The sequence below is a fragment of the Phodopus roborovskii genome, unplaced genomic scaffold (genome assembly GCF_943737965.1).
Source record: "Phodopus roborovskii unplaced genomic scaffold, PHOROB, whole genome shotgun sequence".
NCBI lineage: Eukaryota > Metazoa > Chordata > Mammalia > Rodentia > Cricetidae > Phodopus > Phodopus roborovskii.
Genome location: NW_026125281.1, coordinates 827,985 through 855,482, shown reverse-complemented (window position 1 = coordinate 855,482; position 27,498 = coordinate 827,985). Strand labels below are relative to the sequence as shown.

At 46.8% G+C, this 27,498-nt stretch overlaps 1 protein-coding gene across 2 annotated transcripts in view; it reads left to right on the top strand.

Moving 5' to 3' along the window:
• The first annotated feature begins 500 nt into the window (after window positions 1-500).
• The window catches only part of Jph1 (junctophilin 1), a 78,024-nt gene continuing 51,026 nt past the window's right edge, over window positions 501-27,498 (top strand). For both annotated transcript variants that reach the window (XM_051196511.1, XM_051196520.1), the window contains exons 1-2: window positions 501-1,025; window positions 6,168-6,927. In XM_051196511.1, the coding sequence (XP_051052468.1) occupies window positions 647-1,025; window positions 6,168-6,927 (1,139 nt within the window). In that variant the 5' untranslated portion in view covers window positions 501-646. The remainder of the gene's footprint in view (window positions 1,026-6,167; window positions 6,928-27,498) is intronic.

Sequence of the window (27,498 nt, the reverse complement as noted above, 5' to 3'; positions counted from 1 at the left end):
CACGAGTTTTCCACCTCATCACACACGTGGCCTCACTTACAGAGATTTAACACAACTGAAAAAACCCCAAACACCTGAGGTCCCCTGCAGCCCAAGCCCAGAGCTTGCCCCCCTCCCACACCACCAGCCGCGCTTGCATCCACAGGCTTGACCGTGGGTCGCACGTCCCGGGGTACACTCGCCCTCCCACCCACGCCCCACTGCGTGGACACACGCGCGTGCAGAGCTCGCGCGCCAGCCACCCAGCCACCCAGCCGGCGGGGAAGCGCGGCTCCGGGGGCTGGGGGCAGGGCCCGCGGGCGGGCAGGCGGGCGGGCGCGTCGTGGGGCCGGGCCTCGGCGCCCAGGGAGGGGACTAGGGGCGGGCGCGGGGCGGCGCCCGGCTCACGTGGGCGGGCGGGAGCAGCTGAAGGTCCGCTCCGGAGCCTGGGCTGTCCTCTCGCGCGCGGCGCTGGCCGGGGCGGCGGCGCAGGAGGAGGAGGAGGGGAGCACGGGGGCGGCGGCGTCGGACTGGAGCCCATCGGCGGTGCGAGCTGCCCGGGGCGCAGTCGTGAGCTCGCCCGCCGCGCCCCCACCGCTGAGCTACACCGTGCCGTGCCCAGCTCTGCCCGCGCCCCCGCGGCGAGCGCGCCGGGGCTGCCCCCCGAATGACGGGCGGAAGGTTCGACTTCGACGATGGCGGCACCTACTGCGGCGGCTGGGAGGAGGGCAAGGCGCACGGGCATGGCATCTGCACGGGGCCCAAGGGCCAGGGCGAGTACTCTGGCTCCTGGTCGCACGGCTTCGAGGTGGTCGGAGGCTACACCTGGCCCAGCGGCAACACCTACCAGGGCTACTGGGCGCAGGGCAAGCGGCACGGGCTGGGGGTGGAGACGAAGGGCAAGTGGATGTACCGGGGGGAGTGGTCACACGGTTTCAAGGGGCGCTACGGGGTCCGGCAGAGCGTGTGCACGCCCGCCCGCTACGAGGGGACCTGGAGTAACGGGCTGCAGGACGGGTACGGCGTGGAGACCTACGGGGACGGAGGTGAGCGACGTCGCCGCGGTTCCGCGGGCTGGCGCCCTGGGTTCTCCCGGGCGGCGGGGACGGACGTGGGGAGGGCGCGAGGCGCACGTGTCCGGAAACCCGCCAAAACACCTGGGGAGGTTCCCGCACCTCCATCCTCTCCCACCCCCCCACTCTCGGCCCCGCAAGAGTGCGTGGGTACGCAGCTGGGGAGCGAGGGTCTGTCTGTCTGTCTGCTCCGACGTGGTTCCCTAGGCGAGCGGGGTGTCCACGCTCCGGGAGTTAGGCGTGCAGGCAGGCATGAATACATGCATGCATTCACCTGGCGAGGGCCAGCTCCGCGCTGCCACCAGGAGGGTTGGAGGGTTGGGCAGGAGAGGGGACGCTGCCTGTCACTTGAGCCCAGTCACATTACGTTCCTGATCCCTCCCTCTCCCTGGGCCGGGTTTGAAATCGCCACTCTGGTGGAGTTAGACTCCTTGGGCTGCTCTGCTGCTGCTGCTCGCTCGGTGCTGCTGACCGCCCCGCGGTTTGGTTTCACGTGGAGTCTCGTATTTCGCTTCTAGCTAGCCTAAAGATAGAAAGAAGCCAGAACCCCATAAGTAGGATGTTGGGGAGTTGGACCTTATGGAGGGTGTATTTTGAAGAGTCCTAGTTTAGTTATGGGCAGCGAAGCGACCACACAAAGCAGGTGAATTTTCCAGTTTTCTCCCTAACATTCACTTGGCTCCTTAAAGTACTTTGAGTCACAAGAACTGTAATCTTTGCTGACCTGGAGAGCTTTGGGCAAATTACTGGGGAAATGATTTAGGAAAAGGCAACAGAGTTGCCATTTTAAAAAGAAAGGAAAGAAAGAAAATTAAAGAGAATACTATATCCCTGATATACATTAAAGGGTGCGGCCTAAACACACCTGGATGCTATTTAACGTTTACCGTATAATTGTGTTCATTGTAGGCCAGGATTCATTTTTCTCTCTAGGAAGAGCATACATTAGTGAAACAGGTGTCAGAACTTGATTGATTTCTTTGAAAACAAACCGAGGGAGACGAGTGGCTTATCCTTTAGCAACGAACACTTTCTGATAATAAACATAATCATATTTAATTGAAAAGGAGTGTAGGAGGCTATGTCACCTTTTGGAATTAAGCCGATTCAGAGTTGGAGGATATTAAAGGGATCCAATTAAAAGTTTCTGCAGCCCACTGAAATCCCGTTATGCGATTGCTTATATAAAAGCTTATACAATCTGTACACTTCACTTGCTCAGAACACTTGGGCCGTGTTTCAAATCAAAACAGCAGAATGGTAGGATTTATTTTTTAAAAAAAAAATCTTTTCACCCTGCAATGTAAGTACAGGCCATGGTTCTCATGGATTAAAGGGAGGGTCTTAATACTTTTCTATGGGCCGAGCCCTGCATGCCATGGTAGTTAGAAGAGGGCCTTAAATGTTTGGAAGCAGCTGAAAACGCTTTGGTTGACAGTCTTACGAATGTTTGTTCGAGACTGGATTTGATTCGCAGCTCTAGCTCTAATATAACAAAGTACCATGCTCTACAGTGTTTTGTTTTTTAATGTGATCATTGTATAGGCCCCCCCTTTTTAAAAAAGATTATGAAATAGACTTGTTTTTATTGTGACTTAATTATAGCATAGGCTTCCTTTACAAGTGAAAACCCATTAAATGAACCCTGGTGGTTTAGAGTGTTCGTTATGCCTAGTAATCAAAACATAGATCATGGCAAAAGCCATTTTTTGTGCATGTGTTTGTAGAAGGCTAAATCCACCTCCAAATGACTGTGGATAATCTGCCTTCTGTTTTCAACCAACTTTGAAATTTTAAAAAGATGAAATTTGGCATCATCATAGCACTGTGGTTTTCTTTTTCTACAAACAAACAAACAAGCAGACCCTGTTGTGCTCTAGTCAGAAAGATTTAAACATGTGGGTGACTTTTGAATGCCTACTCTGTGCCAGTCAATTCCCTGGTTTCTCTCCTGTCATAGCATCTTATTAGAAAGTCTGTACTTTTTAAAATGGCCTAAGCAGAGGTATATTGCTACAGTTTATTCACACAGAGGCTTTATCCCAAGTGGGAGCATCAGCTTCTTTATTCCTAAGAGTTAGCTTAATTCTGCCTCTCTTCCCATGTATTTCTGAAGACAAGAGAATAGAAAGTTGTAATTCTGTGTGAGAAGAATCACTTTATTTCACCAGAGATTTCTGTGTAAAGTGTAGCTGAAATAGAAAATCCCTGCATATTAAGAACTAAATGCATCATATTCATGAAATCCAAGTCTAGATTCCCATGTTCTTTTGTACAAATTTGGATCTGCTAAACTTTCTTTTTAAAATAATCTGTTATAAAACTATGGAAGATATCTAGGAAGACCCACTATTCTATTTATGTATTTGAATTGGGGTCACTTGTAGCCCAGGCTAGCTTTAAGCTGGGGATGACCTTGAACTGTAAACATTCTGCCTCTGCCTCTCCAGGACCAGGTGGGGATGGAAAGCAGGCTTCATTCATGCCAGACAAGCACTCTGCCTCTTCTACCTCATGCCTGTGTTTTTGTTTTCGAGTTTTTGCTTTTTTGTTTTGTTTGGTTTGCAGAATTACAGTTGCTTGTAGCCTTTTGAAGCATGTACTTAAGCTTGGCACCACAGCCATCCCAAGTTTGACTAAAATTCATTCCAGTCTGGGTGCCATTCATCACAATATTATGCAGTTAAGATGGACAGATCTTTAAAACCAGCTCCCAGATGAACACAATTTAAAACAACCAGAAAAAAAAAAAAAGAAAGAAAGAAAGAAAGAAAGAAAGAAAGAAAGGAAAACCACTTTGCTTTCATGTTAAATATGCACTGGAATTTAGGGGTGGAGAATAGTGAATCACACCTCCTTTTGAACAAAAGAACAAAAGAACTTGGAGACTACCTGCTTCATAAAGAAATAGGTTCTGTTTTCTAGTTCATTGACTAAGCCAAACCTCTTTAAACCTTAAGATCAACTATGTAAATTTGAACCAACTTGTTTCTAGTGGTGCTTTGAATGTCCTGGAAGGACCTTTGTTCCCGGTTTCTGTCCTGTTTCGTAGTCCCAAAGATGTTTAAACTGTCTAATTATTGCTGTTTTTTAAACAGCCTGAATGTTGAAGCAGATCTTTGGAAAGTCTTAACTGCTGTTTGATGTTGGAGCTGTTAGTTGGAGGAAAGTGGCCATTGGTTTCCCCTAGATGTTTAGGATCTACTAAAATGGGATTGTTGTGTTTTAATAGCGTAAATACTTACATCTTTACAAACTGTTTTAGCATACTCATTCCGTGAGAGCTGTGTTCCTCAGAAGTTTGTAGGTATGAAGTTAAGACTTCACATCTACTTAGACTGTGGCAGTCATATTACCAGAACCTAAGCATTTCCTCGATACCCCGTTGTCAGTTTATAAAGAAGAAGAAGAAAAAAAAAAAAGATAGTCTTGAAATTGATCCACACCTTTGACTTGGGAACAGTTCCTATTAAAACCACTATCTTGGACAGGCATGGTGATAGGTGCTTGAACCCCTGCATTCAGGAGGCTCACTTAGGATTGAGAGTTCCAGGCCAACCTAAGCTACATAATAAAATACCATCTTAAGAAATAACAGTACCCCAAATGGAATTAGCACTTGTTGCATTAATAAATAAATATATCCCAATCACTGGAATCCTACAAGGTGTTGTGAAATACAAAATATAATAAAACACAGAACAAGATGAACAGACTATAATCATGATTTATTTTCTGTGACACTGGGAATTGGTAAGAATAACACCAAAGTAATTGCACTTAAAATGTCTTCCAGATAGCTGCTCTGGGGCCATAGTAACAATGCAAAATTTGCCTTTAATTAAAGAAAATGAGCTTGACTTTGAAAATTCTAAGTGCCTTAGTTTAGCCTTCCTTTCCTCCGAAGAGTATTTAAAAAAAAAAAAAAAACCACCAGGTTATTTTTTAAACTTCTCTTCGGTTATTAAGTAGAAAAAGTCACTGAAAGTATTTTTTACAGCTTATTCCTTTTTATGTTTATATATTTACATTCCCGATGTACTATATATATTTATATTATTAAACTTTTTAAAGTATAGTATTCATTGAAAAAGTGATCTGGATCAGAAAAATGTTAATGGACACAGCCAAGTTTTCTTCAAAAATTTTTAAGTGTCTTCCATCCCATCAGTTCATTCAAGCTCTATAAACATAGCCTCCAGACAGCCAGAGACCACAGAGACCACAGGACTCAAAAGCCAAGAATGAGTTTGAAACATTTGCCTGCCTTTGAGAATCAGGTCCTGCCCTCAGGTACTTGTGTGTGGTAAGACTCTCAGTACTTTGGAAGAGACTAGGGAGAGCCATGCAGGGAATTGTGAGGAGAAAACAAATAACATGCTACTAGACTGTCTCTCTCTCTCTCTCTCTCTCTCTCTCTCTCTCTCTCTCTCTCTCTCTCTCCCTCTCTCCCTCTCTCCCTCTCTCCCCCCTCTCTCCCTCTCTCTCCTATCAACCCTCAGCTTCCCTTCCCTGAATGTAGGATATGTAGGATGTTTCACATCATAGAAAAGCCAAGACAGCTTGTTAGACAACCCATGTCCCAAGTATCACTGTTACGAGTGTTAAACATTTGTGCTTTTTAGAATGTTGTACTGGGCAACAACCTCAAAGCCATTTTTCTTAAGTTTGAAACCATGACTAGAATACATTTTTGTTTTGCTTTGACTGCCGTGGCACTGCCTCACTAAGATCTTTGGTGCTTTCAGAAGGGAAAAGGTAACTTTCAATGATCACTCTATTTGCATTGAGAAAATACGGTTCACAGCTCTGGGTGTATAGCCCACTGGTGGAGTATTAGCTATGAGGTTTTAGGTTCCTATGCATGCCTGCCATTCATAAAAACTTTGAATGAAAAGCAGAAGTCTGGCTATCAGAAAAGTTTATAGGTTAAAACCGTAAGACTCCAAGTCACCAGGTAGCCACCCACGGGTGAATGCAAAGTGTCTTGCCCCCACAAAGTGTGTTGAATTTGACCCTGGCCCTTCCTTCCTTCCTTCCCTGGGGACTGTTATCTCAGTGTGTGGATGCCATCCCCCAAAACTCACACAGTCTTGCCGATCTGCTCTCTCGAAGGTACCTACCAGGGCCAGTGGGCTGGAGGCATGCGGCATGGCTACGGCGTGCGCCAGAGCGTGCCATATGGCATGGCCACGGTGATCCGCTCCCCGCTACGTACTTCACTGGCCTCGCTGCGCAGCGAGCAGAGCAATGGTAGCGTGCTACACGATGCTGCCGCAGCCGCTGCAGACAACCCGGCTGGCACCAGAGGTGGCTTCGTGCTCAACTTCCACGCAGACACGGAGCTGGGCAAAAAGAAGGGTGGCCTCTTCCGACGGGGCTCCCTGCTTGGCAGCATGAAACTCCGCAAGTCCGAATCCAAGTCTTCCATCTCCAGCAAGCGCAGCTCGGTCCGCAGCGATGCAGCCATGAGCCGAATCAGTTCCAGTGACGCCAACTCCACCATCAGCTTCGGTGACGTCGACTGTGATTTCTGCGCTCTGGAAGATCACGTGGACGCCACCACCACGGAAACCTACATGGGCGAGTGGAAGAGCGACAAGCGGAATGGCTTCGGCATCAGCGAGCGCTCCAATGGCATGAAGTACGAAGGCGAGTGGGCCAATAACAAGAGGCATGGGTACGGCTGCACCGTCTTTCCCGATGGCTCCAAGGAAGAGGGAAAATACAAAAATAATATCCTAGTCCGTGGAATAAGGAAGCAGCTTATACCAATAAGAAACACAAAAACTAGGGAGAAGGTGGATAGAGCGATTGAAGGCGCACAGAGGGCTGCCGCCTTGGCCAGAACCAAAGTGGAAATAGCTAACTCAAGGTATGTGAATCCTGGGTGGGTGGTTTGGCTTGAGGCGGGATGGAGGTTCTCCAGCACACTGCCCTTTTCTCTCTGTCTGCTGATGGTGTCGCCAAATAGGCGCCCAGGACATGTACAGGGGGAAAGGCTGAAAATGGTTGATTTCAACAGAATGAGAATGAGAAACCATTTTCAGAAACTGTTAAAGGCACATAGGACAACCTTTCTCTTCTAAATTATGTCCCTACTTAACACCCTGATGGAGTTCATTCAGACATCCTTTTTGTAAATTTTTTATTGGTTTGTTTTGCTTTGTTTTTTGAGGCACGGTTTCTCTGTGTTGCTTTGGAGCCTATCCTGGCACTCGCTCTGTAGATCAGGCTGGCCTTGAACTCACAGAGCTCTGCCTGCTGGGATCAAAGGCTTGCGCCACCAACGCCTGGTCCATTCAGACATCCTTCTAAGGCCAGGAAGCTAATATTGTTTAATGTGCCTCTGAGACACCGTCACTGCTTTGTGTGATGAAGAGAAAGTATCCCTTTGTGTAGAAACATACCCACAATATAGGTTACACACCTTTGTTATGATATTAAGTTGAACACGGTTGCAACTCCCCAGTAAAATTATTAGAACTTACGGTGTTGAAATTATGCTTGAGGCCTTTTGAATCAGCTTTGAGAAAGACGCAGAGGTGCAGGAGGGAAAAAAAACCATAAAGGAAAGAGGTGAACTCAGCATGGGTGTTGAAAAGGCCGGAGCTCCTCCACAGGAGCAGACCAGACGACGGATCATCCCAGTCTGTGCAGGACAGATTAGATCACTTGTGTATTAAAAGAAGGGGTGGAGAGAACTTGACGTGGACAGATGGGACTCTTAGTGTGCCAAGGTTGGAAGAAAGTACAGCGGTCAAGAGGAGGGTGGCATAAACAGGATAAAACTGGTAAGACGTGGACAAAGGGATGGATGTGGGCATGGGAGAGTTCGGCGCTGGAGGTTTTACTCCAGAAACCAAGCTCCGTGTTCCAGCACAAGGGACAGAGGAGACACATGTAGGGATGGAGTTTTGCTAAGGATCAGTTAGGTAGCACTGGCTCTTGCTGGGAGGTTTTAGTTTTAGGGGTTAAGGACTGGCCATGGTTATGTGTGACTTCAGACATAAATCTGGTGTGCAATACTTAAAATCCTGTTTCTGCTCCAGTAATACCCATCTGCCTAGGTAAACCTCCGTCTGAAACCACAAAATAACTAGCATGTCTTCGGGTGTTTATTCTTAGTACTGAAATCAGTGAGTAACCCCACCCCTTTCGGGAATTTACTTTTTTAAAAAGATTTATTATGTGTAGGTGCCTACTTGAGGTTATGTGTGCCACGTGCCGGGTCCCCTAACCGTCAGAAGAGGTTGTCTAGTACCCTGGAGCTGCAGCGTTAGGCAGCCGTGAGCTACTGTGGATGCTGGGAACCAAACCCTGGTCCTCTCCATGAAGTAGCAGGTGCCCCCTAACCACTGAGCCATCTCCCCAGCCCCAGTATTTGAACTTTTAACACACAACAATGTGGTAGCTTCGTAGCTGTCCTTTAACACGCGAAGAACTCTGGACCTGTTTGCTTTGTGTCTGATGTCCCGGTTTTAGGCGCACTGTTGCATCTGAAGCAATAATTGGAGAGCGAAAAGAAGTCATATTTTGTATTATTTTTCCTCTCATCGGACTTCACGAAGGGTTTGTCCTGCGCCCTTTCCCGAGGACCCTCTGGTGCAGTGGTTTTCTTTGCTAAGCACTATGTCTGCATGCATTTCAGGGTACTTGGCTCAGTCTCTCTGGCTTGCCTGGCCCTCGGCTCCCTTTTAGAGCTGACGCTTCATCCTTTGCTTGCTAGGCCCCCAATCTCTAACTTTAAATGCGCTCCTGGAATCTTCTAGTCCTTCCATGCTCTCCTTACAAGTTAGTGGCACACTACAGGCAAGTTCAGGCTTAGTGGGTGGGAAGTAAGCCTGTGCAGGACACTCTTACAAGGGATGTATTCTAGCTACTGGTTTTCATGATGCGTTTAAATTATAGGAAACCAACTAACTGAAGGGCGTGCTTGTGGCACAGAGAACAATCTCTGACTATCCTAGCATCACCAAACGTTTTCCCAAATCGTAGCCACATTCTTCTGCTAGAAGACTTGGAGAGAGTAGCATGCGGTTTTGGGACACTGTGTCATATGTCGATATATTGTATCTTATAGCCAGTAGCCCAGACATATTTAGGCCTTAGACTTTTCAGCAGCTGAGATTTCATTTATCAGCTTGAAAATACTCAATGCATTATGCGAAATGAAACAAACTAGTGACAGGAAGGCAAATACTGTTTGGCCCTACTTAAAGGGGTCATCTGGAATGGCCAAACTAAAAAAAAGGAGACCAGAATGGTAGCTGTCAGGGAATGGGTGCGCTCAGTAGTCAACTGCCCGTGGGTTCGGGGTTGAGGATGTGTGAGATGTGTCGCTTGCCATGCCTGTGCACGGCAGTTTCTCGTTCTTTTTAAAAGAAGGCTGGAGTTGCGTGAGACGGTTTCATGTTTCCACAGCATAAAGGTAGTATTCGGATGACGTAACAGACAGAAAACTAAGAACACTCAGCTAAACTTTTCTACCTTCTTCATTTCCCAGTGCCCTTGATGCCGTAGACACTTTAACACAGAGTTTTTATTTTATCTTTGAAGAAAGTAGCCGACTGGCTGGCATTCCCCATGAAATAGCTGAGGCTAGACTTGCTGATGTAAGTAGGTATTAAACATCGCAGGGTAGGTATACAAGGTGTAGATAGCTTCCTAGCAGATTCGCCCTTTAAAAAGTCAAAATTAGAGCCTGGGAGATGGCTCAGTGAGCTACTGAGCACTAACCTGATGTCCTGAGTATAATCCCCCAGACCCACAATGGGGAGGGGAGAGAGAGCCAATGCCTGCAGGCTGTCTTCTGATCTCCTGGTACGTGCCTACATATGCACACATTGGTAAATGGAATTTATTTTTTAACTTAAAATTAAAACTAGAAGGGATACTAATAATTTGTTGACCCATAGAATTTTTTTCCCCTCAGATTTCTGCTCTGATTCCAAAAAGTATTATAAAAAAAAAAATTAGATTTTTATTTTTATTTTTTTTTTCTTCCCTTCTGGCTTTGACTGAGGTAAAATTCATCTTCAGTGACTAACACGGGTTTCAGCTTTGTTGCTTAAGAAATCTTAGATAGGAGAGCAGCTGTGATTATTTCAAGAAGGAAGCATGCCTAGCCATCCCTAAGCATCCACGCCAATGGCTGACCTCAGCCTCCCTGTTATGTAGATGGCGTACTCCCCGAGAGACTTCTAAACCAGGGGGAATATGCCAGCACCCAAACCCAGGCCCCTTGTCTTTCCTTCGCCCGCGTTCGCCCTTTGATGGGACCTGACCAGATGGAGATATTGAGGGCATTATACCTGAGAATGGACCCTATAGCAATGTGCTGCTTTATAGGAGTCTGTTTGGGTAGAGAAGACTAAGGGTCACAACTCCAGAACTTGAATGGCTCTGAGATCCTCATATTCAGATGGATGGGCGGGGGGAGGCTCCATGCAGATCACCACCCACCGTCCATCTGAATGACCTGCTACCAGCACTCATGGCCATTCCCTTAGCAATTTCTCCAGTACTTCCTTCCGTCGTTGCCCTGCCGATCCTGTCCCTCCCTCCGTCACCATTTACTCCATTGTGGCTCCGGTAATTCCTTCAGTAAGATGTTCAAGGAGGTTCCTCCTACGTGGGAAAAGGTGTTGTAAGGAAGAGAGAACATTTAGTTGGAAGAGCGAGTGAGGAGTCGCCCTTACAGAGCCCGACTTTAGAAACGCGTAGATAACCCAGGGAGGAGTTGGGTCGAACGCAGAGTGCACCTCAGGGAGGAGTCATCGTAGAGGAGGGGCGATAGATACCCTCTGAGGGACAAGAGCCGACCAAAGGCACTAAGGACCTGAGACAGTGTGTATGCTAGGGTTATCCTTTAATAGCCTCGAGAAGAGGAGGCGGTGGTGCATCAGTTCACAGCAATCATTCGTGTGCACATCCATCCCTGCTATGTTTCACTGGGGCTCTCTGCGCGGCTCTCCAGGCTTCAGTAGTGAGATGGACGGCAGGAACCATGGACCAGGAAAAGTAGCTATGAGGGACTAGTACCTGCCACCATCAGCCCCACCCAGGCCGCCCTCGCCACTTCTAGTGACAAGAGTGTTACCTGCCCAGCATCTGGACAGGTGTAATGTCCCGGGGAACGCTCCTGTCCGCCCTGCTAGCCCCAGATGTACGGCCGGTGGCGGCGGCGGCGGAGTGGATGTGAGGAGTGTGGAAACAGAGAGCGTCTGTAGAGCCTTGGGTTCAGGTGATTGATTGGTGCACAGGTCAGCTGGCTGTGTCTGGCTTCAGAACTCTAGCGTGGACCCCACACTCACTAGCTGTGGAATTAAATGGGAACTCGCCCCACACTTGCCTGTGGAATTTTGAAATAAGGCTGCTGTCCATACTTTTACAGCCTCCTACCCCCTCTCCGCCACCAAGTGTCTCTCTTTCAGAGCTTTGCCCGGCTCCCCTTGGCCAGCTCTCCAGTCCCCACTCAGATGCCAGTAAGTGTCCCCCAGGAAGGTACACAGGACCCTACTTTCTTTCCCTCTTCCCCTGCTCAGCCTGGATTAAGTGTCCATGTTAATCTGGGTGCCCTAATATGGCAAGCAGTTTGTGTTGGCTCTCACTTCCCAGCTGGATTGGGAGGAGCTGACCCCACTGGTAGCTCTGGTCCGGTTTGTGTCCCCAACATGAGCTATGTCAATTAAATTCTCATCTCTCAAAGTTTGAATACTGCCGGGGTTTCTGATACCGTGCTACGGAGTACGTTGACAGGTGTCTCCAGCCTCAGTGGGCGTGGAGCTGGTCCAATAGCAAACGGGAATTCCTCTACAGATTAGGAAGCTCCAGGAATCCAATCCACAGTGACTGCAGTAACGCTGGTTCATTCTGTGCGTTGGTCAGCAACAAAGTAGGAGTGAGCAGAGGGAGCCTGTTCTCTCCTAAGGGTCAAAGCCTCCCAAATATTCAGCTGTGGTTTTCCCCCTGAGCCTAACATCCATCAGAAGTTGTCCAGGATAGCCAGGCCAGTCCTTTATAAAAACAAAACAAACTTCATTTCATTCACACTTTAAAATCCGAAGTCACCCATGAGTCAGTGCATGTTATGGGTCCGAAATAAACGGATTACTCCTGACTTTAGATGGGGGGGGGGTGGGGATGGGGAGAGGGTTCCTCGTTCTGTGCCTGATTGTGGAAAGTCGAGTCATTGTAGGGTATTCTTTCTCTGGAGAGCCCAATGAAAAGTTTGCATCCGCTTGTTGCTTTTTTTTCTGCTGTCTCAGTGGCTTTCGATTACTTCGTGTTTTTGAGACAGCCTTGCCGCCTGTCTTGGCCACCCTGGACTTAAAACCAGTGAGCCTCCTGTCTCAGACTTCGCAACCTCGGCACCACAGGCTACTTACTACAAACAGTCTCGTGTCATATTTTTAAGAAAATTTCGTGGTAATTTTTCTATGATTTTTGTTCTTCTTCCACTGGGTGTCTTCTTACGTGTGAGCAAAGTAGCTTTTTGGTTTGGGTTTTTTGGTTTTGTTTTGTTTGCTTTTATTGATTTTTTTTTTTTTTTTTTTTTTTTTTTTTTGTGGATTTTGCAGCATGCATTCCAATGCCACTCACCGCATGTCCCTGTAACCTCCCCCCAAAACAACAACGACGACGACAAAGGAAGACTCTTTTGGAACCTGTAGTGTAGCCTGTTGAGACACACAGATTACCCTCTAGTCCATTCATCTTTACTTGCAAGCGTTAGTTGCCACGGGTTTTGGTCTAGCTCAAGGCTCTGGTTTCCACCACACCACCAATAACGGGCTCTCACTGGGGCTCCTCCTAGACACCCTGTCCTTGTCCTGTGTTATGGAGGTCCTGCTGTTTTGGATCTGCAGATTTGTTCCCTGCACGTGTCCCAAGAGTTTGCAGATGGGGTGAATGTTAGATGGGCCAAGTCATAGCCCTGGTTCAGCACTGTCTCTTTTTTTTAGCATGAAGATGAATTGTTTCCATTGCCTTAGAAACTCGCTTACCAAGGAACCTACTCAACAGAATGCACAGGCATGTCCCCCTGAGCGGACATTGTCACATGGTTCATCTCCACCAAGCTGGACCCTGTGTGCACAGTCAGTGACAAGTGCCAGTCTGCTTCATAAGGCTGAGGACGTAGCTCAGTGCAGAGCACTTGTGTAACACGCACAAAGCTATGGGTCTAATCCTCAGCATCACACACACACCCCATTTCCTGCCTCTTATCGTATGGACTCAGCACACAGTACATAGGCAATTATATTCCAAAGAGGCAGGGGAAATAATGCAATTTAAAAAGATATATCCCTCTTCTTTATAAAGAATGCCCATTCCTGTGGGGGCAAACAAGGAGCCCTAACTTCTCCCCTCTAAGTTGTCTGTGGAGTATTTAATGACAGATGTGGCTTCTCCATGTCAGGGCCCAGACGCTGTCCCTAGGATCCTGTCTGTGGGCAGAGAGAAGAGCTGGAGCCAGAAAGATGACCTCCCAGGGACAGTCCTGCCCTGCCCCCAAGCCAGGAGTGAGGTTTGGCTGCTGGAGTGCTGGAAGCCATAACTTGGGGACACAGAGAAACTACTGTGGCAGTTCTATCCCCTACCCCCATGTTACATCACTCACTCACTCACTATTTAACAGGCCATTACACACAACTCAGGAACACAGTGTTAGCAGAGCCTTCCGGTACCTCCATTAGGCTGTCTGCCTTCTGAGGACCCTTCTTTCAAAAGCTCTTTCTCTACCTCCCAAATCTGGGCTCATTAGGAAACTCAGACAGTGAGGTAGGCCTGTGTTTTGACGAAGTAGACGTAACCAAACACAAATTTAGTTAAAGTGGATGTTAGGCTACGGTCAATGCCACGCTCTTAACCAGACTTTCAGATTGTTACGAACATTCTTCTTAAAACCCAGAGCCATACCGGTGTGGCTCTCAATTTGACTAAACAAGGAAGGCAAGGAGAAGATGTTTTATGTGGCGTGAATGGGATTTGAGGCGATAATTTAATCCTGCGTGGCTTTGTGTGGTGTGAACTGGTTTGGAAATGGGAGGAAAAAGAAGGGGGCTGACACCTGTAGCAGTTGGGGCAAATTCCATCCCATTTAGTGTGAACACATTTCCTGATAACACAAATTGTGAAAAATTGTAGCAGCAGTATCTTTTAAGTACGGCTGCTTTTATAACAATCGCCACAGGGACTAGTCTGTTCCCTGGGAAGCCCCCTCAGAATCGGGATGGCATTCACAGCTCTGAGGCAGAGATGCTCTGTCTTTGAGTACAGCTGTGGGCTCCTCCCAGCAGCAGCTGCCAGCAGTCCCTCACAACTTTCCATTATGGATTAAGCTGACTCTGCCAATCTCCTTTTACTCAAGACACCAAACTGGACGCCTGCAAGACCGGTGCCTTGCAGATCTTTGAGATGCTTTTCTTATTATAGATGAAATATGAACATTGTGTTTGGGAACGGGATCCAGCAAATGCCAAAGGTATTTATGTAAGTCACTCAGCTTTAGTACAACGGCCTCCCGAGAATAAAATCAAATCAGCTTTTCAGAACTTTGACCTTCTGTTTCGGTTGGTGTTTCACATTTGTTGTGTAATATACTAAATTCAAACTAAGCTGCTTTCTGAGAAATTTAATTAATATGCAAGGAGTCAAGATTGGCTTCAGAGTGCTGTACTCTTTTGAAAGCAATCTCCTTAGGTGTTCTGTATGGGCCAAGAGAAACTTATTAAAGGCAACTTGAATATATACATCATATATATATATACATATATATATATATATTCAGTGACTTTCTAACACTTTTTAAACAGTGTCAGAGAGTAGTAAATAATTTTCATTTGATGCCTGCTAATTTGCTGAGTTAAGGTTAAAATTAATTACTACGTAATGGTATCAAATAATCAAATTTTAGTTTCAGTTGTTACAGGGTTTGTGTGTGTGTGTGTGTGTGTGTGTGTGTGTGTGTGTGTGTGTGTGTTTTGCTGCATTGGTACGGAATGTTTCTTAATTCGGTTTTGTAATTTCAAGGTTTCATACTCCTGTTTTCATGTGCCAGGGGTCTGAGATGTATGTGAGGAGCCATTTAGTCAGAATACATGGAAGAGATCGACCACTGAAGCCAGCAATTCAGGGCTCGGGTGAGGAGAGGGCGCATCGCATATGTCATATCGTCTCTGTGGTCCATGTTCCCCATCCCATCCCTGCTCAGCACAATGACTTCAAAACTGGTGAATTCACTACTCGCCCTAAAAAGACACAGATGCACTGAAGGGTCGCATTTAACCCTCCCTTGCCTCCCATCCCTTACTATGCTCGGTAACGTTTTTGTGTGGAATCTCAGAAAAGATGTTGTGGTAAAACACTGGCCAAAACCACCTCGGGGAGGAAAGGGTTTATCTTATCTTACAACTCCTTGGTCACTAGTCCTTCAGTGAGTGAGGTCAGAGGACAGGAACCTAAAGGCAGGAACTGAAGCAGAAGACCGTGGAAGAATGTTTACTGTCTTGATCCCCACGGCTGCTCAGTCTTGTTTGTATACAACTCAGGACCACCTTCCCAGTGGCCTGGGCCCTCCTCCATCAGTCATTAATCAAGAAACTGCCCTACACACACACACACACACTCACACAAACACGTACTTAGGCCAGTTTGAAGGATGCAGCTCTTCAGATGAGGTTGTCTTTCCTCAGGTTGCCCAGGTTTTGTGTTGACACAAGCTTAACCAGCACAAGACACACATCAGCCAGATTTTCTAAGACTTGGTTCTTAGTGCAATGTGCATTTTCATCGTTCTGTGAACCTATCCGTTTTTCAAGTTAAGTGTGCAATCAATATTGAGACTTTTCCTAGTAGACTCTAGCTGGGGCAGTTTGAAAAGTATCACCCGTGGAATAATTGATTCATTGCTTGAGTTAAGGTAACATGTGTCTACAGGTGGCATCTAGGCTGAGTCACAGGATGAGTGGATATTTCCTCGAAGGGGGAATAATTGAGGAGGGGACACAGCGTAATAATCCACTGACTGCGTGGGCAATGAGCTGAGACTATTCTGCAGATAGGGGAGTACTGTTAACTGTTAATCGAGGTTCAGCAGAAGACTCACGATCATTTAGAGAGCTCACTCCAGGTGCTGGTAGTATGGGATAAGCAAGGGGCAGAGGAACCAGGAACAGATAACAGATCACCTGCTAACTGCTGCCCAAGACGAGACCCTGTCATTGAGCTCCAGGGCAGTGTGGGATGGTAGAAAAAGCCCATGGGCGGACCATCCAGGAGTGTGTTAAGTGGGTGAGCATAGCTCTGGTTCCTGGGTTCGGCTGACGAGATGGAACATGGCTTACTCAGGATATTGGGTTTCATCTTTTTCTCTCATTCTTAAAAAAAGTCTTTCCACCTGCCTCAGGCATCTAAGCTCTTTAGTTACAGTCATTCGCCACCAGGCCTTAACTGGATCTGGATATTTGACTTCTCAGTACACAGTACTTCCACAGCTCAGATCCCAACTTTAAGGAACCAAGATGTTTATCTACAGGACGTGCCGAGAAAGAGAGATTCTGTGCGTGTGTTACTACACAGAGCTCTCTCTAAAAGGAATGGGTAGGACAGTTCTCACATGAGGTGACTAGAAATCTGTTTCCTTGTGACAAGTAATGCAGGTATTTGGATTTGTGGGACTGTGCTTTCTAGGATGTGTGCTCAGGAGAGACCTGCACAGTGAGCGAGAACTACGACACAAAGCCCTGGAAATACGAGGATGAATAAGAAAAAAAAATGTGTTTGTAAAAGCAGACACCCAGCCCAATGCAGAGCTCTGTTGTGTACCTGGTAGGTGCCGTGGAACAGTAGAAGATGACCCTGTGAGGAGGTAACTGTCACAGACACTTGGCTTGGACTCTACACAGGCAGCTTTCTCTACCCACAGTATCTTCACATCAGGTCGTCTTTCATTGCCTAAGCTCTCTTATGTTTGTGGTTGTATCCCACAGGTGGTGTAGCCAAGTGAAGAATCTGAATTAGCCATCCCCACCTTCTCTGTCTTAATTCGTGTGTGTGTGTGTGTGTGTGTGTGTGTGTGTGTGTGTGTGTGTTTGGAGGGCGGGGGTCTCGTTGTGTGAGACAGGGTCTCACCATATAGCTCTTGCTGTTCTGGAGCTCACTGTGTAAACCAGGTTGGCCTCAGTCTCACAGAGATCCGCCACCTTCTGCTTCCCGAGTGCTAGATTAACGCCATTACACCCAGTACTGAAAACGTCTCTTAAAATAAGTGAACCTGATGGTAATCTTGATGGTAGGATTTCATGACATGTTTGGGAGAGAAGACACTGGCTGACTTTTGAAATTCACTGGACAGAATTTTGAGAGGTGGTGGGAGGGATCCTCTTATCTGTATTTGGATTCCGAGATTTCGAAGGCAAGCTGTTTGATTTGTAAATTAACTTTTGGCACTGTTTCCAGATGAAGCAGTAGAGACAACACTAAACATGTTCCCTAAGCTCACGATGAACAAATGCATGGTCTTTGTCTTTGAGGATAGTAGCCTAGTTGATTCCATTTGGCCATAGGAAGAGCCCGCAAGTCTTGAGCGGTTGGTTACCTGGTACCTGGAGTGTGACATGACCTTGACATTTACCATCTCATCTAATCCCCACAGCAACCACGTCTGTAGGGCAAGGAGAATTAGAAGACCACAAAACAATGTGTGATAGATCTAGGGGCTGAGGCCCCTCAAAAATGTGACATTGGAAGCTAGGCGTTTCCATCCTCTGACTTTGGAAAACGGGATATATATATATATAGAGAGAGAGATAGATAGATAGATAGATAGATATAGATATAGATGATATATAGATATAGATATAGATATGTATATATTTGTTTGTTTGTTTTTCTTGAAACCATGTCTACTCCTTGGGTTCAAAAAGGCTGGCCTATCCAGGAGCATTCGTATTGCAGCGCAAAAAAAAAAAAAAGAGATCTCACCTCAAAGAGAAGAGATTATTTATTCTGAGCCGAATATGAGTGGCCGTAGCCCAGAAACGCAGGTTCAGCTTGCCTCGGATGGCATGGCCCACTGCGGGAGAACTATTAATTGCCAGGGGTAAGTCACAGAGCACTCACCAAATACATTAGTGGAAACTACAGGTGAGAAGGTAGCACCCAAGCAGCCCTGGGCTTCGGGTGCTGTCCGGTGGCATTCTTAGCTTCTGGGGTGATGGAAGCTAGTGGCCTGCTAAGAACTTTCCAGACTTTACTGAACAGTTGTACAGATGTTATGACAGACTCAGAGGTGAGCCATGAAAGGCTAATAAGGGCACTAATGGTAATGTAAGATAACTTGATTCTGGGTCTACAGTGTCCCTAGAGTCTACAGCCAGGAGGTTGTAGTAATCGCACACTCAGCGTTGTAGACTTGTAGACTCATCGACATAGATAAGACCCCCCACCCTCTGTCTCAGGAACTTAGTTCCTGGTTTTTCCTCATCCATTACATCTTGCTACTGTTTTCTTGAACAGATAATAGTCTTGGAATAGACCCAAATCGTGCAGGTCAGTGTAAGCAGATGTTAGCATTCCGTGGTAAATTCTAAGGAGGAGGAAATGCTGAAAATACGAGGAGAGAGAGAGGGGTGGCACTGAGGGCGAGGGGGACTGAGGTCTGAAGAGAAAGGGGGCTGAAGCAGGAAGCAGGTGGAGGCAGAGATGCCGGAGATAGACAGAAGGTGCAGGCAGATGCAGTGGACGGGAAGTGTGTGCAGTGGAGGGTCAGTCACACGGGCAGTGTTGACAGTATAGTCTCCACAGGAGTGGTGTTGCTCCTGAAGACATTGTTTCTCCGCCCCTGCAGCCTACCACGGGGAGGTGTTGGGAGTTCCTCCCCTTCTACCGAGTACACATGAGCATTTCTTGACATGAGGCGTAGACAGAAATTCGCACTTTTCAAGCTTTCTGGGGTATTTCAAGGCACGCAGAAGCGTGGGAAGTAGGGGCCGGGTTATGTTGAGAGCTGTGTCTTGGAAGGTTGCAGACTGTGGGAAGTCTTTGATGGGATTTAAACAGAGCCATCAGCCTGGGAGATGGGTGATCTCACTGACACAGAAGAGAAATGAGATCGTCAGGTAGAGCCCTTATCTGTGGAGGAGACTTGAGGTATTATTTTTCCTTTTAAAAAACAGTATTTTTGTGTTTATGGTTATATTTTTTGTTTTGTTTTGTGTCTTAGAGTACAAAATGCCTTTTGTTTTCACACATGTCACTGTACCTTGGATATTTATCTCACTGGGCTCACCCCATCTTGCTTCCCCCATAATACTGTCCTGTGTGTGTGTGTGTGTGAGAGAGAGAGAGACAGAGACAGATTGAGATTGGTTTTTATCTCCCATCCTCATCACGCTTCTGTCCCTTTGGGATTCTTCTTCCCTCTCCTGCTCACGCACACGCGCACTTTTACTTCGTGATAGACGCATTTGTGGAGATTTTGATAAACAGTCTGGTGTTGTTGGATTTTCTTTACTCTAGCCCCACGTTGGAATGCCAAAATGTTTTTTTGTTTTGTTTTTCTCTTACTCTTAGGGCTTTGTTTTTATTCTTACTATGTTTTTAAAGACTTTATTATTTCTAATCTCTTCTTATGAATGTCTATACCCATTTTCTTTCCTTTCTTAAACCTATGCACATTGTAAAACACCCTGGAACCTGTCTACAAGGTGTTTCCGACTGGTCCTCTTTTTCCTGCATGTCTCTAGTCATTTTTGACTGCAGGGCCAAACTTTAAAGGCTAAGCTGCTCCTGGACCCTCTGCATGGCTCTAGCTGGCTCTGCCTGCTTCTAGGTTTGTGGGAGCTAAGCTAAAGCTCCGGCCCATTCAGAGGTTCGTGACTGGGGACTGCGTTCACCCTTCCTAGCTGTGGAACCCAGTATCAGCCCCACCACGTGGGTTTTTACTTAGCCCGCCTTTTGCAGCGACCAGCAACGTCGCTAAAGGGGCATGTCTTCTTTCTTTTCTTTTTTCCTCTTTTATTCCATGTGTCTCAGGCCCTACATGGAATACCAGGCCACGTTGGAATGTTATAATGTAGTTGGGTTTCCTTTTACTCTAGCCCCAAGTTGGGCACCATTATGTTGTTGTTTTAATACTCTTTTTGGCTGTTTTACTCTTTGGGGGGAATCTGCTACCCAGTTCCCACATAAACCAGACATGAAGTCTTACTCTTTTTTAAAAATGCCTGGTTTGTTTCTGGCCATCTTTTCTTACATTATCCTATGTTCCTGTTGCCTCTTGACTTTTTCCTTTTCTTACTTCTATATAACTTACTTTCACTCTTACCCGTGGCTGGCCGAGTGGCTGCGTGGCCCCTGACATCCCCCTCTCCTTGTTCTACTTGCTCCTCCTCCTTCCAAGATTTCTCCTCCTGTTTATCCTCTCCACCTGCCAGCCCTGCCTATCCTTTCTCCTGCCTTGCTATTGGCCGTCAGCGCTTTATTAGGCCATCGGATGCTTTAGACAGGCAAAGAATCGCAGCTTCACAGAGTTAAACAAACGCACCGTAAAAGAATGCAGCACATCTCTGCCATCATTAAACAAATGTTCCACAGCATAAACAAATGTAACACACCTTAAAACAATGTTCCACAACATTCTGGTCAAGGGGAAAGATGGTAACGCTGCAGGATAAGGCTAGAAAGATTTGGTAGACCGTAAGTAGTGAGCAAGACACAGAGGCAGCTCTTAAGATTCTTGTCCAGTATGCTGATGCCTGTTAGGTTAGCAGAAAGATTTCCAGGATATGTGTGGCTTATTTCAAACATATGAAATGGTTCGTTTCCCTGATTCTTTTTCTTATCAGTAGCATGAACCAGATCACTAGAGAAAACTCAAAACTCTCCCCTGAAATGTGGATCCTCCCTCCTTTGTCTGGCTTTGAACCAAACTTAACACTTCTTAATGAACTGAGTAAAGCAGTATGACATTCTCCTTTCTAATTCCAGATCTGTCCTCGGTCAGAGTTGGCCGAGTGTAAGAGAAAGGACCGTATTGGTTAAACGTTTTTCTTTTTTAGGGATTACTGTGGTTTTTAGTCAACCTGAGAACCTGATTGAAATAAAAACAGTGAGACTTGGCAAATATTGCAAAGTCACGGCATCATCGATACAGCTTTTACGCTGATTGGATATGGGGGTGGGGGGGTTACATTAAATTTAAGGCAGTAAACGTGCAAACCAAGCACATTACCCTGACAGGGTCCTTAGTAAAAAGCTACTCTGGTTAGGCATGATGTTTGACAGTTCTGCATGCAGGGCTCATTGCTTAGAAGAATAAGCTGTGAATCGCTCCCTCTATTTGTTAAAGAACAAAAGCCCCCTCTCGCTGGCCAATAGTGGCCAGCAGCAGCTGTTTGTAGTTTCCATTCGTCATTTGCAGCCATTGTGCACAGGGTCGGTCCGCTGATAGTCTGTGTAAACATCCGTTTATCTGAATAAGGTCAACCTGGCATCTGGTAACCACAGTCGGGACCAGGGTGGGGTCCTGTGTGCCAGCGCCTTTCGTGGAGTAATAGATGTAGTCCCTCTGACTAAGGGAACGCTGCAAGGATGGTCTCCAAACCACTTTCAACACGTCCACAAAACTCTCGGCTCACTGCATGTAAGGAGACTCCACTAGCCATCCTGGGATAGGCCTCCCAGGTAGCTTTCAGCTGAGGGAAACCTCTTGTGCTGAGAGCCATGTGAAAGCAGGACTCATCTTTCTGCTGCCCCCCTCGCCGGCCTGGTAGAGGTGAGGAGTGTCTTCCTGAGCCATCCGGTGCTCTGCGCTGTGATACCTGTCGCCGTTTTCCCCGGCACATGCGCGTGAAGAGATATATACAAAGTGTTCTGGGGGTTCTGGCCCAGTGTCGCCTCGTACAAACCCTAATCTGTCTCGAATTTCGTGATGTGTTCTTGTGCACGATCACTGTGTGTGCGTGTTCTGACGTCCTGCTGCCTGCATTGCTCTCTGTAAACTCCAGGCATCACAGCGTGTAGAAAGGCAGGGCAAGGACGGATTCCTCCGTATCTACACTCGGCTCTGACTGGAGATCTTCAGTTACATCTTTGCCTTACATGGTCCTCTGCTCATTGGAACAGTTGGACACAGCATCCACAATTGCTTGCTCATCGGTCCCCATCCCCTTCATTGAAAGGGAGTTTCTGCATCTCTCTCATGGCATCAAATTCCTAGGCTGGTTCGATTGTCCCCAAGTCGTCATAGCGGGCACTCTAGGGTAAGGAGTTTGTATTCCAGGGTTCTGAGAAAGCCAGGAAAGCCATCTGATATGAATTCAGGCCTGGTCCATCATCACAAGGCTCTGCAAGTGGCTAATTAAATATCCAGAAAAGCCTGTTCCATGCGTGGGGCCTTCAGGATAGACTTGAGAATTGCCTGGCTGTGGGGCATCGGGATGGCCCCCAGGGGCTGGGTAACCTCCAGGTATGGGGTAGTCTAGAGCTCCTGGGTAGCCACCACTTGGAGCAGTGGGTATCTGCCATTGGCAGAAAGATGGGTCCTGACCTGCAGCAGGCGTATATTCAGCATTGTGAGCAGCCTGCCCACAATGGCCTGCGTATGACATCCTGAGCCAGGGAACAGCATCCCATATTGTATAAAGTCTTAGGGACAGGATTATAATTAGAGATACCAAAACGAGAAACCTGTTTGTGAAGTTCCCGAAGTGTGGCCCCAATGCTAGTAGTTTGTCAGCTCAGAAATTATTATCGAATACTTACATGTTCCACATCGTATTAGACCTCAAGGGCGAGTGGGAAGTGTGAGCGTGACTCCCTGCCGCAAGCTTAGAGTTAACACAGATGAACTGAAAACGGTTCGTCCAGCCCCTGTTTGTGACTGTTCTGCCTTGTTCTACAAAAAGTCCCAAGACAGTTTGCGTGAGTGCCAGCAAGTTTGTTATCACAGGAATTAAAAGTGAGTGGATTGACTTGTTTGAGTCCGTTCTAGTAGCTCCTTTTTACTCAGCTACGTAGCCTAGGTTTTTTCAGATTACAATATGAACTTGGCAATACGAACTTTTTTATTTGTTGGAGTGCTAAGGATTAAATCTCGGGCCCAAGTATGACAGACAGGTGTTCTACCACCGCGCTATACTCTTACCCAGGAAGTTTCCTCTCTACTCTGCAGGAGAGAACAGTAGCTTTCAACCTGTTGTTGGATTTCCTAAGATCTGACTACCCAGTAAAGGGACAATCACTAATATTTAATTCCATAAGTAAAAGCAAAAGTGAGAAAATCATGCTTGGGAATTGATTTGTTTAGGTGGTTTTTTTGTTTGTGTTTTGTTTATTGCGTCAGCCATTTTCTAGGCTGTATGATTTTGGGTCTTAAAGTTCAGTTAGTAAGCTTTCATGTTTAAAAGTTTTATTTAAATTGGAGCTGCTGTGTTTGTCGATGAGCCTTCACTGCGTATCACAAACATGTCTCAAGGGAAACGGGATAAACCACCGAGAGGAAGATGAAGACAGGCAGCCTCCTACACCAACATAGGTGGATGCTTACCCCAGAGAAATGACCAGTAAAGCCGTGTGGATACTGGGAAGTTTTCAGGTAGAATTGGTTGAGCGTGATGTCAGAGAGAATTTGGTCAGGACAGAGGCCAGTGGTACGGGCCTAATGATCAGCACTCAGAAGGCAGAAGGAGGATCGTAAGTTCAAAGCCAGCCTGGGCTGTGTTATTGAGACCCAGTCTCAGAGAAAAAAAAAAAAAAAAGTTGATCAGGAAGCAACATTTTAGAGGGAACTTGAGGCATGAATTATCAGCGATGAGGGGGGTAGTGCTTGGGAGGGAAGCAATAACTGTACCTGATAGCCTAAGGAGAAGGGCACATTCAAAAGCAGCGAGCTCACCTGTGCGCCTTAGTTGTGGAATGGCTCCGGGTCTTAGTTTCACAGGTTTGTGGTTTCTTACTGTTTTTCTGAGTGGCTCTCACTGCCAGTAGCAGCTGGAAACCAGGATTTTTCCCTAAGCACACTCCTTCCTCCTGTGCTCATCCTACCACCAGGCAACATGGCCCAGCAAGTTCCCACGTATTTGGGGAATAGTGGTACTACTTCCAGAACTTCCAAAAGTCAAGGCTGCTGGTGTGTAGCAAAGGATGCTTTGATTTGAAATGGGGAACTGGGCTAGAAACACTGGATACATCCTTCCTGTGATATTTAGGCTGGAGCTTCATCCTCACTTGAAAAGTCTTGGTCACAATGCACATACAAGATGTGCCAGGGAGCCGGCAAGATGGCCCATCCGTTTAAGATGCTTGCTACGAAAGCCTGATGACCTGCATTCAGTCCCCAGAGCCCTTGTGGTAAAAGGAAAAAACCAATTCCCACAAATTATCCTCTGACTTCCACATGCATGCCCGCATACAAAGCAAATCAGTGTTTAAAAAAAACAAGAACTATGAAAGAATGCACCAAGCCTCTCTTGGTTCTGCATCCTCTGCAGCACATACAATCCCATACTCCCGTGCTTTGTTTTGCCGTGGTGTAGAGCACAGCCGAGCGATAATGAGAGAGGAGGTTGGTTGCGCCCAGGGTGCCTGCTAGGTGCAAAGGCTATAAAGGCATTGGTCAGGCACTGTGCATCACACAAGCTCTGGAGAGGCTGGTAACATGGGCAAAGCAGTGTCCCTGGAGAATGAATGCATTTAGCTGCTGTGCAGGAACTGGGCTGACGGCGGCAGCAGCCGAAGATACCCAGACAGGAATCAATTCAGGCAAAATGAACTAGAGCCCTGAAACTGAGAAGGGAAAGTCAGATAGACAGCCGTGGACAAGTTAAAGTACTAAGGGCGTGAGTTCCCGGGGACACCCGGGGACACATGGTCCTGTGGGTGATGCTGGGGCAGTAGGATGCTAGCTCATCTTTGACGCATGGCGGGCATTCACGAGACAATGCAGCTATGGGGCCTGGACATTTAAAACATGAAAATCAGAGATTCGTGTTGCCATACGCAGTAAACGTTTGTTTGGGGAGTGTGTAGAGGGGTCCGCAGAAGAGAAATTTCTGAGGCAGATATAGTAAAGTGGGAAATTAGTGTATACTGAGGTGTCAAAACAATCTGTGGTAGTAAAATAATTTACATAATACCACCTAAAAAGTCATCAAATTGGCATTTCCTTTTCCTGTAAGCCATCAGTACGGTGGCTCTCTAAGCTCGAATCTTCATGCTGCCTGGTCTTTTGACTAAGAGTCTATAGGAAGGGATAAAATTCACACTGTGATTCCCATGCAAAAGGCCTTTCTTCAGAGGGTAGGGGCATGCTTAACATACAGATAATTGGCTGACGGTTAGATGAAGAAGAAAATGTAGACTGGCTAATGCATACTCCTAACTCTATAGCCCAGGATTGAGCCTCGGAAGGATGTCCTGAGGTGTGGTGACTGCATACAGAGGCTGGGATGAACAGTGAGTTAGCGATTCAGTCTGAGTGGAGCTGAGCATCTCTCTGGAGTCCATATCGCCATCCCTTCTCTAGCCCTGTGAGAGCTCGCTCTTTGGCCTCCCTCCCAGGCTGAGGACAGAGAGCACTCTGAGAGCCGACCTGGCAGATACCTTCCCACAATTCCCCGGTACTAGCAGGCTGACCTCTTCATGGAAGCAGGAAAGTACTAGGAGAGGGCAGAGGTCTCCTTCAGGCATCCTAATTGTTTCTGTCAGGGAGATAATAACTGTAAGATCTTCTCTAGCCCAACAACAGCATTTTGAAAAGTTCACAAAGCATGAAAAAATGAGTCAAAATATTAGTTTTTATCAAACTCCCCAGGTTGAGTTACTCTTTTATTTCATCATAGATTGCATCGAGTCATGCCTTAAACATTTGGTCTATATGAGAATTTTGAATTATCCAAAGTTAATAGAAGTATGCTTTTAATCCATGGAGGTTAAGAAGGGGTTTCTTGGATATATTAATTTGGCTTAATCATTCCACAGTTTGTATGGGTAAGAAAATACATTACCTGTAAAGACAAACAGTTTTCATTCGGAAATTATCGTTGAATAAAGTGCTGTGGGTGAGGGGTTTATTTCTGGCTGAGAATAAGTGAACCTTTGAGCTTGAGAATCGCTGTACCTGCAGACCTTCTCCCAAACAGATGAAAGGAACTGTAGAAATTTTAAATGGGCGGTAGAGGACTGGGTTTCCTGTGGACATCTCCAGTACTTTTTTCTTTCCCTCCCATCCACTGTTCCCATGTGAAATTTTGTTCATGTAAATACTGGATAGTTTTTACAAGTCCGAGTCAATAAATGCTGTGGTAATGTGCCATCAAACCAGATAGAGGGTTCCAGAACTTCCCTCCTAGTGAGACACTGAAGTGAGCCGGGTCCTTCTCGGTGAGGGCTGCCTGGTGATTAACAGATTGGCTTCCACAGTGCTGGGCTAGAGAGTATTAGCCATGCTGCTGAGATGGACACATCGTACATACCGTAAGCCAGCAAAGTCTTCCATCGTGTCTTCCATCGGCCCTAACACAAATGGCAAAACATTGGGGCCCTTTAAATACTTGGTTTTGACTGATTTCACTTCTCCGAGTGACTGTTCTTTGGAGGTTTAGAGTACTCAGCATGGGGCTAAGACTTGAGGAGCTGCCTACAGTTCATAGGGCTCCAGTCCAGCACTGCGTGCGTGTGGTTATTTTTAATCTCCTTATTGAGGTTGCTGCAGAAAAGGTGGCCAGTTTAGTAGAAGAAACTGTTCACCCCCAAGTCCTTTAGTGGTCAGTGACACTGAATTCTTTGGACACTCAGGACCCTTGAATGGCATGAGATGAGCAGATGGGAGAGGTCTGACCCCAGGTCTCGGGAACAAGAGCCCAGAGGCTCACCTGCAGGAAAACTACATAAGAGCATCCAGACCTTCCCTGGAGTGCTGGCCTTGTCCTGAGTCTGTGGACAACGATGCCACTGTGACTGTACTACCCTGAGCTAACGTGAGAAATATCCCATCATTGTTTGTGGCTATGTGTCTTAGTTAGGGTTTCTATTGCTGTGAAGAAAACCGCAACCACTGCACTTACTACAAGGAAACATTTAATTGTGGGGAGCTCGCTCACAGTTTCAGAGGGTCTGCCCCATGTCATCATTGCAGGGACCGTGACGCCTAGAAACATGTTGGTGTGCAGGCAGACATGGTGCTGGAGAGGGATCTGACAGCTCTACATCTTGCAGGCAACAGGAAGCAAACTGACAGTCACACGGAGGGAAGCTTGAGCAAGACCTCAAAGCCCGCTCTCACAGTGACACGCTTCCTCCAACAAGGCCACACCTTGATGGGGGATGACCTTCTGTACATGCTCCTCTTATTGGTTGATGAACAAAACACTGTTTGGCCAACAGAGGTAGGAAGATAGGCAGGGCTAGGAGATGAGGAGAATTCTGGGAAGGGTAGGCA